Genomic DNA, 14,603 nt, shown 5'->3' on the forward strand with positions numbered 1-14,603 from the left:
ACGTCAGAGAAAAGTCATCAGTTCTGATGCTAGATGACACAGACGTCAAATCTGAAGCTTGATTAAAAGCCCAAGATCTAAACTGCACCACCTGGAGGTTCAACAAGGTCATGAAAACTGTCAGAGCGTGAATCATCTGGCCACCAGGTGGCAGCGTTCACCAACTTTGAAGGAGGCCAACTGAATGGTTCCATTAAAGCCTGAATTATGGTTCTGTGTCAAAACGACGCCGTGCCTACGCCGTGCCTACGCCGTAAGGTACGCATCGACGCGTACCTTACGGCGTAGCCCACGCCGTCACTAAAAGTGCACCTCCCAAAAATTGTAACTACACGTTGAGGTGACGCAGACCAAACGCAGACGGAGAGGGCTGTGATTGGTTCGCTTGGTAGCAACGCATTTCCGGTTTCCGGTTTGAAGCAGTCGTGAACTTTCAGCGCTCTTTTCTTCGTGTTTGTGTGATTTTTTTTTTGTTTTGTTTTTTCGCACAATGGTTATTTACTTATCTCTTTGATTCACTGTGACCGGAAAAAGTCGGATAAACATTCAGGAAAAGATCGCGAACTATCCCTCTGGGGGGGTACTGCACCATGGAGAAATGGAGTGACGGAGAAGTCCGAAGGGTTCCTGCGGGGCAACACCCCCCCAGAGTGCTAGTTGATACTTTGTTTAGCTTCTGGTTTTTCCGGTCACAGTGAATCAAAGAGATAAGGACAACTATTGTGCAAAAAAACAAACAAAAAAAAAAAATCACACATACACGAAGGAAAGAGCGCTGAAACTTCACGGCTGCTTCAAACCGGAACCAGAAATGCGTTGCTACCAAGCGAACCAATCACAGCCCTCTCGTCTGCGTTGGGTCTGTGTCGCCTCGCCACGTAGCTACATTTTTTGGGAGGTGCAGGTCAGGCTACGGCGTAGGCTATGGAGAGACTCCCGCGTAGCCACGAACCCCTATGGCGTAGGTTTAACACAGAACCATAATTCAGGCTTTAGACCAGACCGACACTTGGTGATGTGGGTCAGGTACATTCCCACTGGTACAAACGTACCAAACCAGTCACTACATGGCAGTTACTGTATGTGACTCATACATTCAAGAGCCACTACCAACAACTATCACGATGGACCATAGTCATTAACAACAGCTTGGATGTTTACTGTGTATGTGCCATGATTCCTGGTTGGATCTCTGTCTAATGGAGAAGCAGAGGAAGCAATGGTTGTTGGTTCTGAAGAGGAAGAGAGTAGAGATGGAAGACCAAGCGTGTGTGTGTGTGTGTGTGTGTGTGTGTGTGTGTGTGTGTGTGTGTGTGTGTGTGTGTGTGTGTGTGTGTGTGTGTGTGTGTGTGTGTGTGTGTGTGTGTGTGTGTGTGTGTGTGTGTGTGTGTGTTCACAGGGGTACAGACCACTTGTCCGATGAGCTGGAAGCCGGTTGGAAGCTTCATTCCAAACACATCCATCTGCTTGCGGTTGATGAGCCACTCCTGGACCAGACACATGAAACATCATCAGCACTCCTGAATAAACCACTAGCGTCTGATGGAATTCATGGCTTTTTTCTGATTGTGTCTCCTCGCCGTTTATCATAGTGATACAAAGTGGCACTACAGTGACTGAGAGCACACACAACCACATTCACAGTATGTCTCCAAGCAGCAATCAGGACATACGATGCCGGCAAATGATGAGTGAAACTCCAGTAGGTGATATGGGCCGGGGGAGCTGTGGGAGTCTGGACCACTGAGTCTGTTGTGGGGGATGATCTAGTCCTCGCCCCGTCTGGTTTGGTCCACGTTGCTGGTAGTCAGACTTGTTCCGGGGCCAGCTGGACTCGTCTATATCTGAATATTTCATCTTACAGCTCTGGTCTCCATGTGAATCAAGTTCTCCTGTTCTCTCCTGGCATCACTGAGATAAGACCTTCAGCTCTCAGTGGAGCTGTTCACAAGTGTTCACAAGTGTTCACAAGTGTTCACAAGTGTGACCCAAGTGTTCACAAGTGTTCACAAGTGTTCAGGTGTGAAGCAAGTGTGAAACATGTATGAAGCAAGTGTGATCAAAGTGTTCACAAGTGTGAAGCAAGTGTTGAGAAGTGTTTAACAAGTGTGAAACAAGTGTGTAGCAAGAGTTCACAAGTATGAAGCAAGTGTGACGCCAGTGTTCACAAGTGTTCACAAGTGTTCACAAGTGTGACACCAGTGTTCGCCAGTGTTCACAAGTGTGAAGCAAGTGTTCGCCAGTGTTCACAAGTGTTCACAAGTGTGATGCCAGTGTTCACAAGTGTTCACAAGTGTGATGCCAGTGCTCACAAGTGTTCACAAGTGTTCACAAGTGTTCACAAGTGTGAAGCCAGTGTTCACAAGTGTTCACAAGTGTGACGCCAGTGTTCACAAGTGTTCACAAGTGTGAAGCCAGTGTTCACAAGTGTTCACAAGTGTTCACAAGTGTTCACAAGTGTTCACAAGTGTTCACAAGTGTTCACAAGTGTTCACAAGTGTTCACAAGTGTGAAGCAAGTGTGAAGCAAGTGTGAAGCAAGTGTGAAGCCAGTGTTCACAAGTGTGAAGCAAGTGTTCACAAGTGTGAAGCCAGTGTTCACAAGTGTGAAGCCAGTGTTCACAAGTGTGAAGCAAGTGTTCACAAGTGTGAAGCCAGTGTTCACAAGTGTTCACAAGTGTTCACAAGTGTGAAGCAAGTGTTCGCCAGTGTTCACAAGTGTGATGCCAGTGTTCACAAGTGTTCACAAGTGTGATGCCAGTGCTCACAAGTGTTCACACGTGTTCACAAGTGTGAAGCAAGTGTTCACAAGTGTTCACAAGTGTTCACAAGTGTGATGCCAGTGTTCACAAGTGTTCACAAGTGTGATGCCAGTGCTCACAAGTGTTCACAAGTGTGAAGCCAGTGTTCACAAGTGTTCACAAGTGTGAAGCCAGTGTTCACAAGTGTTCACAAGTGTTCACAAGTGTTCACAAGTGTTCACAAGTGTTCACAAGTGTGAAGCCAGTGTTCACAAGTGTTCACAAGTGTGAAGCAAGTGTTCACAAGTGTTCACAAGTGTGACGCCAGTGTTCACAAGTGTTCACTAGTGTTCACAAGTGTTCACAAGTGTGAAGCAAGTGTTCACAAGTGTTCACAAGTGTGACGCCAGTGTTCACAAGTGTTCACAAGTGTGAAGCCAGTGTTCACAAGTGTTCACAAGTGTGACGCCAGTGTTCACAAGTGTTCACAAGTGTGAAGCCAGTGTTCACAGGTGTTCACAAGTGTTCACAAGTGTTCACAAGTGTGAAGCCAGTGTTCACAAGTGTGAAGCAAGTGTTCACAAGTGTGATGCCAGTGTTCATAAGTGTTCACAAGTGTTCACAAGTGTTCACAAGTGTGAAGCAAGTGTTCACAAGTGTGACGCCAGTGTTCACAAGTGTGAAGCAAGTGTTCACAAGTGTTCACAAGTGTGACGCCAGTGTTCACAAGTGTTCACAAGTGTGAAGCCAGTGTTCACAAGTGTTCACAAGTGTTCACAAGTGTTCACAAGTGTGAAGCCAGTGTTCACAGGTGTTCACAAGTGTTCACAAGTGTTCACAAGTGTGAAGCCAGTGTTCACAAGTGTGAAGCAAGTGTTCACAAGTGTTCACAAGTGTGACGCCAGTGTTCACAAGTGTTCACAAGTGTTCACAAGTGTTCACAAGTGTTCACAAGTGTGAAGCAAGTGTTCACAAGTGTTCACAAGTGTGACGCCAGTGTTCACAAGTGTGAAGCAAGTGTTCACAAGTGTTCACAAGTGTGACGCCAGTGTTCACAAGTGTTCACAAGTGTGAAGCCAGTGTTCACAAGTGTTCACAAGTGTTCACAAGTGTGAAGCCAGTGTTCACAAGTGTTCACAAGTGTTCATAAATGTTCACAAGTGTTCACAAGTGTTCATAAGTGTTCACAAGTGTTCATAAGTCTTCACAAGTGTATCCTTTTCCATCCCATCCACGCCACAATGAAGCATCTAGTTGACCAGGCTGAACTGGAATGTTCAGCTGAATCGTCTCACGGTCCAATTTCCCAGAGGAAAGAGGCAGCAGAACAGAAGGTCTGGTTCCTGCGAAGACAACAGAACCCCCTCTCCTGCTGGACTCGGGGCAGCTGTACCAACCCAGAAGTGTCCGAAGGCCTGATTTGAGGCGTCAGGCTGCAGGCTGAGGAAGTCCGACATGGAGGTCAGCGTTTCTCTCCGGATGCAGTAGAACACCACGCTGGCCAGCCGCGACGCCGTCAGGCCCTTCGCAGGTTTCTCCAAGAAGCGACTTATCCTGATTTACACGACAGAATCAGGTGAAACCCCATCTGCAGTCCCAGAGAGCAGCTGTTCCAGCTGTGCTGGGATGTTTGCCTCACCTGTGGGTGTCGGGACACGCCTCCACGATTCCTCTGGAGCTGCTCTCCTCCCCATCCTCCAGCTCGTAGTAGATCACCACCTCTCCGGGCTGAAACCAACACCAGAGGCTGGAGATGAGCTGCCTTCAAACATCTACACATACACCAGTATCCATGACGATAGGTTGTTTACACGCGGTAGTGGGAAATAGCTTCTTTTTTTTAATGTATTTATAGTAGAACCAGTTAAATCCTGCAACTAATACTACTACTTATGTATTTATATTACAACCAGTTAAATCCTGCAACTGATACTACTACTTACGTATTTATATTACAACCAGTTAAATTCTGCAACTAATACTTATGTACAGTACTAATCCCACTACTTATGTAGACTGTCTCAGACTGTCTCAGAAAATTAGAATATTGTGATAAAGTTCTTTATTTTCTGTAATGCAATTAAAAAAACAAATGTCATACATTCTGGATTCATTACAAATCAACTGAAATATTGCAATCCTTTTATTATTTTAATATTGCTGATTATGGTTTAAAGTTTAAGATTAAGATTCCCAGAATATTGTAATTTTTTGAGATAGGATATTTGAGTTTTCTTAAGCTGTAAACCATGATCAGCAATATTAAAATAATAAAAGGCTTGCAATATTTCAGTTGATTTGTAATGAATCCAGAATGTATGACATTTTTGTTTTTGTAATTGCATTACAGAAAATCACAATATTCTAATTTTCTGAGACAGTCCTGTACGTATATTACAACCAGTTATATCCTGCCACTTATACTACTACTTATGTATTTATATTGTAGTAAAACAGGTAATTCCTGCAACTAACACTACTACTTACAGTACATACTTCCCTACGCCTTCTGGTGTCAAGCAGGGGGATTGCCTCTCTCCTACTTTGTTTGCCATTTTTATTAATAATTTAGTTAAGGAAATAAAACACCTAGGACTGGGTCTTAACTATGATGGTAACAAATTAGATATTTTGCTTTATGCGGACGATATAATTTTGGTAGCTGAAAACGAAAAGGATCTGCAGAAAATGTTGGTATGCGCAGAGAAGTGGGGTAGAAAGTGGAGACTTACTGTTAATTATAGCAAAACTCAGATTATGCATTTTAGACAGATTGGGACTAAAAGGAGTGACATACAGTTTTATTTTGGGGAACAAAAGTTAGAGTATGTAGGAAACTACAAATACCTAGGTTTTAATTTGGATGAACATCTAAATTTTGAATATGGTACATCTCTGTTAGCTGAATCTGCAAGTAGGGCGCTTGGTGGTGTAATAGGAAAGACTAAAAAGCTGGGCGATTTGGGATATGCTTCCTATTCCAAATTATTTCAGACGTGCGTCTGTCCTGTTATTGATTATATGGCAGGAGTATGGGGCTTAAAGGAAAACATGAAAGGTCAAAGGGTACAGAATAGGGCAATCCGATATTTTTTAGGGGTTCATAAATTCGCGCCCATACTAGCTATAACGGGAGATATGGGATGGGAGCAATGTGAGGTACGTTGGAAAGGTGCTATGTTAGCTTTATGGAACAGAATAGTGAAGATGCCAGAGAATAGAATTGCCAAGAAAATATTAAAATGGGATGTCACAATAAAAGGTGCATGGGCAAGTGAAGTAGAGGGTATATTTATGAGGATTGGCGCATTGCATGCATTTCAGAATGGGAGCGTTGTGAATGTCTCTTTGGCGAAGGAAGCCTTGTTTAATGTTTATCAGATCAAATGGTCACAGGACATATTGTATAAACCCAAATTAAGAATATTTAGTTTTATAAAAAGTTGTTATAGCTGTGAAAAGTATGTTTGTGCCTCGTTATCTAAAAGACAACGATCACTATGTGCCCAAATCCGTTGTGGAATCTTGTCTCTGCACCTTGAGACAGGACGTTATCGAGGGGTCCCAGAAGAAGACAGGATTTGTCCTTACTGTAAGATTAATGACATTGAAAATGAGTTCCATTTTTTATTTTATTGTCCTCTGTATCATGAGCTGCGTCAGAAATTATTTGATAGATGTAAGAATCTGGATTTGATGTGGGTAAGCGATGCTGAGAGACTCAAATGGATTTTTGATCATAAAGTATTTGCACTTGCTGACTATTTGGAGAAAGAGTGGGATAGGCGAAGAAAAGTAACATATATGTAAAAATATCCATTCTGGTTTTTGATTTATTTATTTTGTTTTTCCGGTGTACATTGTGCAGCTCCCAATTAAGTGTGTGGATATTGTGTATTTGATGATTTTCTGTTTCTGGTGTCTTATAATCCTGTAAGGGATGGATCTTCGGACATGACACAAAAATAAAATTCATTCATTCATTCATTCATTCATTCATTCATTCATTCATTCATTCATTCATTCATTCATTCATTCATTCATTCATTCATTCATTCATTCATTCATTCATTCATTCATACATATTTATAGTCCACAACTGTGTCCTGTCTCAGGAGCTCTCCGGTCTTCATGGAGCTGCACACTCTTTCACACCAGCTATTGTTTGACCAGTTCATGTGACTAAGATTTAAAATCAACTTTTAAGCCTCAACCAGCCAGAAAATCTTAAAGTGAATCAATTACAGTTAAAGAAACAACAACACCAGAGATCCAGTTTTAAGTTTCTCTTTGATCCCAACCACATAGACACGGTCTGTTATTAACGTTTGCTGAGTTCATGGTCTTGTTTCTTGGTCCTGATGTTTCAGGGACCACAAACTCAGGGGTCTTCTTCACTCGTCGGTCTGCTGTAAGTTACCAGTCTGTTTGTAAATCATTTTAGCTCTCAAACCTTTGAACGTAACCAGATACAATCGGGAAACACGCCTTCAGTAAACATGGTTTGGTCTGGTTTGAGTTTTGATTACACCAGCTCTGCACCCAGAACAGAACGGTGGGGATTTTCTTTAATTCTGGACCGTTTTCAGCAGAAAGAGGATGAAAACGGAACCAGTGGTCAGTTTCGGTCACATCTGAACCAACGGAGAGACTCCCCTCAGCATCTAACAGCTGATAGAGGGTCTAAAGTCTGTGTTTTGGTCTGAAAAAGAGCTTTTGAGCAGAGTGGGTCGTGGTGGACGTTCCTCACCTTTGACCTGAAGAAGCGAATGACCTGAGCGATGTCGAAGTTCTGGTCTGCACACAGCATGTCTCCGGCGATCTGCGTCCACAGAGAACAAACGCTGACTCTACAAGCAATGTTTGAGCTGCTCCGACTTCAGGCCGAGTCCTCGTACCACCACCACGTCGTCCTGCAGCTGCCGGCTCCGTATGACCAGCTCCAGGTCGGCCAGGGCGCCCAGCCGGTCCTCCGGCCTGGTGCTGCCGTCGTTCACCACGTTCTCCACCGGGAAGCCGTTGGCCGTAGCCCAGCGCTCGTAGTGTTTGAACCTGCGGAGGGACGGGAGGTTCACAGAGGTCTGGGGAGAGCAGCTAGACGTAGAGCAGCTGTGAGAGGTAGGGATGGGAATCGAGAACCGGTTCTTGTTGAGAACCGGTTCCCAGTGTTTCAATTCCTTGGAATCGTTTGCCTTTTTTGCAAACGATTCCCTTATCGACTCCAGTGTGCGCGAATGACGTCACCACGCATGTTACGCAATGTGCGCATTCGCGCCCAGCAGGAAAACATGGGGACAAAGCGGCATAAACGATCTTAGATAGATACTTTATTAATCATTTGCAGGAAATTAAGGTGTTACATCAGCAGCAGCAGCATCAGTGCATTTTTTCACGCATGCATTCAACACCAAGATAAAAAACAGATCCAATAAAAAAAAAAAAGATCACTTAGAATTAAAATTAGATTTAAAATTAAAATTCTGAGGTACTAAAGTGCTGAGTAATAAAGTGCTAAGAATAAAGCGATAAATGCTCAAAAGTTTGGTTACATTTTATCAAAAAGGATGACAACAGGGCGACAATACTTGCAATGTGGACATTTCAACAAAGGGAGGAAACTGGCCGGGCTTTCCTTCGCAACCCGGAGTCGGCCGGCGTGTGGCAGGAAGAGCCGCACGCTCGGCCACGAGGACGAGCCTGGCGCTCCGGCGGACAACTGCAGCTCGTCAGCTCATCTATGGAGAAGTTAAAGAGCATCTACCGCAGCTTCTCCTTTCATCAAGGCAGGGAAGAATATCAGGCCAGAATAGATGAATGTCACCCGCAGGGACTAAGTTCGTGGTGTGAACATGTTACTGGACATTCTTGTATAATTGCCACAGAATTATTTGTTGTATTTAGTTAATTTCTACAGAAGAATATTTATTTTATTATTTTATATTAAATACATATTTTATATTACAAATAATTTTGTGGGGACCCCCTGGCACCATGGAGGAGCCCAAGGCTGGGGGCGTCTTAAGACCTCAAAGATATAAAACAAAGTTGATGCTCATCGACCTGTTTGTTCTCCTTTTTTCCAAATGAGAATCGATAAGAGAATCGTATCTTTAAACAGAATCGAAAATGGAATCGGAATTGGCAAAATCTTATCAATTCCCATCCCTAGTAAGAGGTTTGGTGAGAGCATCTAGACGTAGAGCATCTAGACGTAGAGCATCTAGACGTAGAGCATCTAGACGTAGAGCATCTAGACGTAGAGCATCTAGACGTAGAGCATCTAGACGTAGAGCATCTAGACGTAGAGCATCTAGACGTAGAGCATCTAGACGTAGAGCAGCAGTGAGGACACTCACTTGTCCGCATTGGTGACCAGATAGACGTCGGTGAAGAGCTGCCTCCTGGACAGAAGTCAGACACGTCAACATCCAGATAGAAAACACTGTAAACTTCAGCAGATGTTGGAGCTGCTCGTGTTTGGACCTCTCACGTACATGTTGACAGCTTCCCACCAGAAGTCCAGGATCTTCTTCCCCCCGATGCCAGGCAGCAGCGCCTTCGGTACGCCGGCCAGGTGGCTGTAGAGACCCGTGTCGTCATTCTGGGGGGAGAGGAACCAAACGGCTGACAAGCTTCAACGCTGAAGGTCTGGTAAAGCTGTTAGGTTTAGGGTCCCTCAAATGTCTGCTCGTCTGGCTTCAGCTAAACTTGTGTTAGACATCTATGTTTATTCTAGCTCAACTTTTATTTTAGCTTTATATCACTGAATCTAGACAGTTTTTCTTAAAGCAGACACCAGGATCATCTCAGAGGGTTTGAACTCTTCAGTCAACCTGGACATTTACAAAATATGTGACCAAAAATGCTAGAAACTACGACGGAGTATTAGGGCCAAACTAAGACAAAAGAAAAATGGGAAATTCCGAGAATAAAGTCATAATATTATGAGAATAAATTCATAATGTTGCGATAATAAAGTTGTAAAATTACGAGAATAAAGTCGTAATATTATGAGAATAAAGTCATAAAATTACGAGAATAAAGTCATAATGTTGTGACAATAAAGTCGTAATATCATGAGAATAAAGTCGTAATATTATGAAAATAAAGTTGTAATATTATGAGAATAAAGTCGTAAAATTACGAGAATAAAGTCGTAATATGAGAATAAAGTCGTAATATTACGAAAATAAAGTCGTAATATTATGAGAATAAAGTTGTAATGTTGCGAGAATAAAGTCGTAATATTACGAGAATAAAGTCATAATGTTGCAAGAATAGTCTTAATATTACGAGAATAAAGTCGTAATATTATGAAAATAAAGTCGTAATATGAGAATAAAGTCGTAATATTACGAAAATAAAGTCGTAATATTATGAGAATAAAGTTGTAAAATTACGAGAATAAAGTCATAATATTATGAGAATAAAGTCATAATATTACGAGAGTAAAGTCATAATGTTGCGAGAATAAAGTCGTAATATTACGAGAATAAAGTCGTAATATTACGAGAATAAAGTCGTAATATTATGAGAATAAAGTTGTAAAATTACAAGAGTAAAGTCATAATATTACGAGGATAAAGTCGTAATATTATGAGAATAAAGTCATAATATTACGAGAGTAAAGTCATAATGTTGCGAGAATAAAGTCGTAATATTATGAAAATAAAGTCGTAATATTATGAGAATAAAGTTGTAAAATTACAAGAGTAAAGTCATAATATTACGAGGATAAAGTCGTAATATTATGAGAATAAAGTCGTAATATTACGATAATAAAGTCGTAATATTACAAGGATAAAGTCGTAATTTATGAGAACTCTAACAAGAAGAGGAGTCTTCTCCCTGTGTTAAAATGAGGAATATTGAGCATCTTGTTATATTTTATTATATTTTTGGTATCGGTTTTACAAATAAGGAAATACTTAATCTTTTGGCACATCAGCATTGAATTATTATCAGTATAAGGACTTTAAAACGATTGTGTAAACGACTGCGTCTATTACGAAGAAAGAACCACACAGACTTGGAAGAAATTGTGTCTTTTGTGGAAGAGGAAAATGTTTATGATCATCGTCATTGTTTCCTGAGAAACAACAAAACCTCTTTGAATGGAAGCAGAAGTAACCACCGCTAGCCCTGCAGTCACCACTACTATACTATAATATACTATACTATACTATACTATACTATAATATACTATACTATACTATACCATAGTATAGTATACTATACTATAGTATATAGTACCACAGTATAGTGTAGTATACTATAGTATACTATAATATAGTATACTATAGTATAGTATACTATACTATACCATAGTATAGTATACTATACTATAGTATATAGTACCATAGTATAGTGTAGTATACTATAGTATACTATATTATACTATAGTATACTATAGTATAATATAGTATACTATAGTATACTATACTATACCATAGTATAGTATACTATACTATACTATTGTATACTATACTATACTATAGTATGCTATGCTATACCAGACAGCTCCTCTTCCACAAAAGACGTATGTAGCTCTTCCTGTTAGAGTTCTCATAAATTACCACTTTATTCTCATAATATTACGACATTATTCTCTTAATATTTTAGCGACCCTGCAGTTATGTTCAGTTATGTTAGTAATGTTGTCATGTTCAGATGTTCTGTTTAATGTTAAGCCTGTGGGTAGAGAACAGGTAGGGGCGGGGTAAGCACGGGAGTTGTGAGTGTGAGTGTGCGCATGCGTAGAGCGGCTGAGCGGCGCCCGTTAGGAGGCGCGTCAGTTGAACAGCTGTTGAGCGGAGTTGAACAGCTGATTGAGTAACTCAGCAGCGTTTTTGTTGTTTTGGCGTGGTTACGGCCATCAGTAACCCATTTCTGTGACAGATAATAAATCTGTTAAACTGGTTTACGCTTCCTCATCCTTCTGATACATCCTGATCGCTACATTTGGTGTCAGAAGTTAAACAACGGATTTTCCTCCACCCTGCTCTGCCAACGTCAGCTCTTCCTCGCCAGTTAAACGTAATGGCAGCACGTCAGGAACGATCCGGAGCTCGCCAGAAGGTCTAACAGGAGGGGATGGACGGTGTATGGCGTGATTATGACAATGCCCCAGAACGTTTGTCTCGCCTTAGACAGACAGCCATAGAGCTGGCTGCTGCTGCCGGTTTCGACTCACCCAGCGCGGGCGGCGCTCCAGCAGGGGAGCTCCTGCCGAAAGTGACGTGGTGCCGGATGTAACCAAGGATGGTGGCGCCCATTATAACCAGTTCCAGGTGAAAACACCGAAATACAATGGTAAAGCGGACTGGGAAGCCTTCCAGGCTCAATTTGAACTGTTGGCTCAGGCTGTGGGCTGGTCTGAGGACATAAAGGCACTCCAGCTAGCTCTGTGCCTTACAGAAGAAGCCTTATCCTGCTTGCTCCTACTCAGCCCATCCGAGAGGGCGGACTATGGGGCCTTGGTTGGGGCTCTGAAGCGGCGGTTTGGTCAGTGCAGCCAGCCTGGTGTGCTGCGTTCAGAGCTGTCAAGCAGACAGAGACAGCCAGGGGAGCCGCTCCGCATATTGGCTAATGACATTGAAACCCTGGCACGGAGAGCATACGCCCACATGTCTCCTGAGGTGCAGAGCGAGCTGGCCAGGGACCAGTTCATCCGAGCCATAACCCCAAGAGAGCTGCGCATCCAGACTCAACTGGCACACCCCAGCTCTCTGCAGGAAGCACTGGAGCTGGCGTTGGAGAGAGAGGTCGTTGGAGGAGCAGTAGAGGGCGGCCACCCGGAGAGCAACCCTGTTGTGAGGACGGCGATGCAGGGAGACCCAGGACAAGAGAAACCAGCATGGGCGGCCGAGTTGACTGAACTGATCCGTGCTGTGTCTCTACAATCACCACAGAGCGGCACCCGCCCTCGCCGGGGCCCCCTTGTGTGTTGGCTGTGTGGCCAGGCTGGCCATATAAGCGTGAGGTGCCCCAGGCGTGCTGATATTCAGGGAAACGCCCCCGGGTCTGTGTAAATGGGACGACACAGACCCCCACCCCGGTGTCCCACCCTGCCTTGATTTCATTGGACGGAGCCCAGCCGCACGGACGGGGGAGCGGGGCTCCACTCCCCCCAGAAGCAGATGACATCGCTGAGTCTGTGAGGGTGGTTGGTTGGACTCACATGGGGGATTTCTGCCATGTTCCAGTCACCCTGGCAGGGGCTCCATGTACGGCCCTTGTCGACACCGGCTCCACAGCTACATTAATGAGACCGGACGTGGTTCCAGCAGGGACACAGTTGACACCCACTCTTGTGAAGCTGCGAACAGTGACTGGTGGGTTAGCCCCCATGCTTGGGAAAGGGGTTGTGGCTATACGGGTGGGGGGGCTGTCAGTGTCTTTTAAGGTGTGGGTTGCAGAAGTACAGGACCCCTGTATATTAGGACTGGACTTCCTGAGGGCTGCTCGCTGTGTGCTAGATCTGGGGAAGAACACACTGGCCTTTCCAGGGGGTCCCACAGTTGAAATGGTGCACCCCACGCTAGCCACGTCAACACACCCACCAACCTCGAGAGTGGCTGAAACACACCCCCCGCTCCAAATCCCCCCTCCTGCAGCAATGCCCCCCAACACCAATGCTACCCCCAGCCCCGCCCCCAGCCTCACCCCCACTCAACAACCCACAGCTCTGGGAGTGGACAGACTGGCAGCAGTGAGGGAGGTGTGGAAACGCAGCTGTGATAGCTTGGAACCTGAGCAGCAGGAGGAGCTGTGGCAGGTATTGTGGGAGTTTAAGGACATTTTTGCTTTGACAGAAGAGGAGGTGGGCCTGACACACTTGGTGCAGCACGAAATTGACACAGGCGATGCACGGCCCATCAAAACACGCCCCCGCCGCCTCCCCCTGGCCCATCAGACAGCAGCAGACAGTGCTATTGATGAGATGTTGTCAACCGGCATCATTGAACCCTCTGACAGCCCCTGGGCCTCGGGGGTTGTGATGGTCAATAAGAAAAGGAGTCCAAAGATGAGATTCTGCGTGGACTACAGACCGCTGAATAGTGTGACCAAGAAAGACTCATACCCGCTGCCCCGCATCGACGAGTGTCTGGACTTAGTGTCCGGCTCGTCCTGGTTCTCCTCCCTAGACCTGCGCAGCGGGTATTGGCAGGTGCCCCTCAGTCCTGAAGCTAGACCAAAGACAGCTTTTTGCACTGGACGGGGGCTGTGGCAGTTTCGAGTTCTCTGCTTCAGCCTGTGCAACGCCCCGGCCACGTTTGAACGGCTAATGGAAAAAGTGCTGGCCGACGTCCCCCGACAGAAGTGCCTGGTCTACCTGGACGATATCCTGGTCCACGGGAGCTCCTTCCAAGCGGCCTTAGGAGCTCTGCGACAGGTTCTACAGAGGATAGCAGCAGCGGGGCTGAAGCTCCACCCCGACAAGTGCTGCTTCATGAGGAGAGAGTTGGAGTTCTTGGGACACAGAGTCGGAGGAGAAGGCATCAGCACCTTGGAGGACAAGGTGCGGGCAGTAAAGGACTGGCCAGCCCCCACTAATCTACGGGAGCTGAAGAGTTTCCTTGGACTTGCGTCTTATTACAGGCGGTTCGTGCGTGGCTTCTCTTGTATAGCCGCACCCCTGTTCTGCCTGCAACGGAAAGACTGTGATTTTGCCTGGACTCTTGAGTGCGAGCTGGCCTTCAGCTCTTTGAAGAAGGCCTTGACGGAGTCTCCCATCCTCACCCCCCCAGACCTCAACCTACCGTTTGTCCTGGACACAGATGCCAGTGATGTTGGGATGGGGGCGGTGTTGAGTCAGGTGGGGTCAGAGGGGGAGAAAGTGGTGGCGTACTTCAGCAAAACC

General features: G+C 44.8%; 1 protein-coding gene across 1 annotated transcript in view; it reads right to left on the reverse strand.

The window, feature by feature from the left end:
• gkup (glucuronokinase with putative uridyl pyrophosphorylase) overlaps nt 1-14,603 on the reverse strand; it is a 35,128-nt gene that overhangs the window by 17,651 nt on the left and 2,874 nt on the right. The window contains exons 2-8 of the mRNA XM_061718745.1: nt 9,235-9,341; nt 9,097-9,141; nt 7,639-7,792; nt 7,491-7,562; nt 4,380-4,468; nt 4,138-4,294; nt 1,410-1,487 (exon numbers count right to left, since the gene is read on the reverse strand). Coding sequence (XP_061574729.1) covers nt 1,410-1,487; nt 4,138-4,294; nt 4,380-4,468; nt 7,491-7,562; nt 7,639-7,792; nt 9,097-9,141; nt 9,235-9,341 — 702 coding nt within the window. The remainder of the gene's footprint in view (nt 1-1,409; nt 1,488-4,137; nt 4,295-4,379; nt 4,469-7,490; nt 7,563-7,638; nt 7,793-9,096; nt 9,142-9,234; nt 9,342-14,603) is intronic.

This window comes from Cololabis saira, chromosome 4, assembly GCF_033807715.1.
Source record: "Cololabis saira isolate AMF1-May2022 chromosome 4, fColSai1.1, whole genome shotgun sequence".
Classification (NCBI taxonomy): Eukaryota; Metazoa; Chordata; class Actinopteri; order Beloniformes; family Belonidae; genus Cololabis; species Cololabis saira.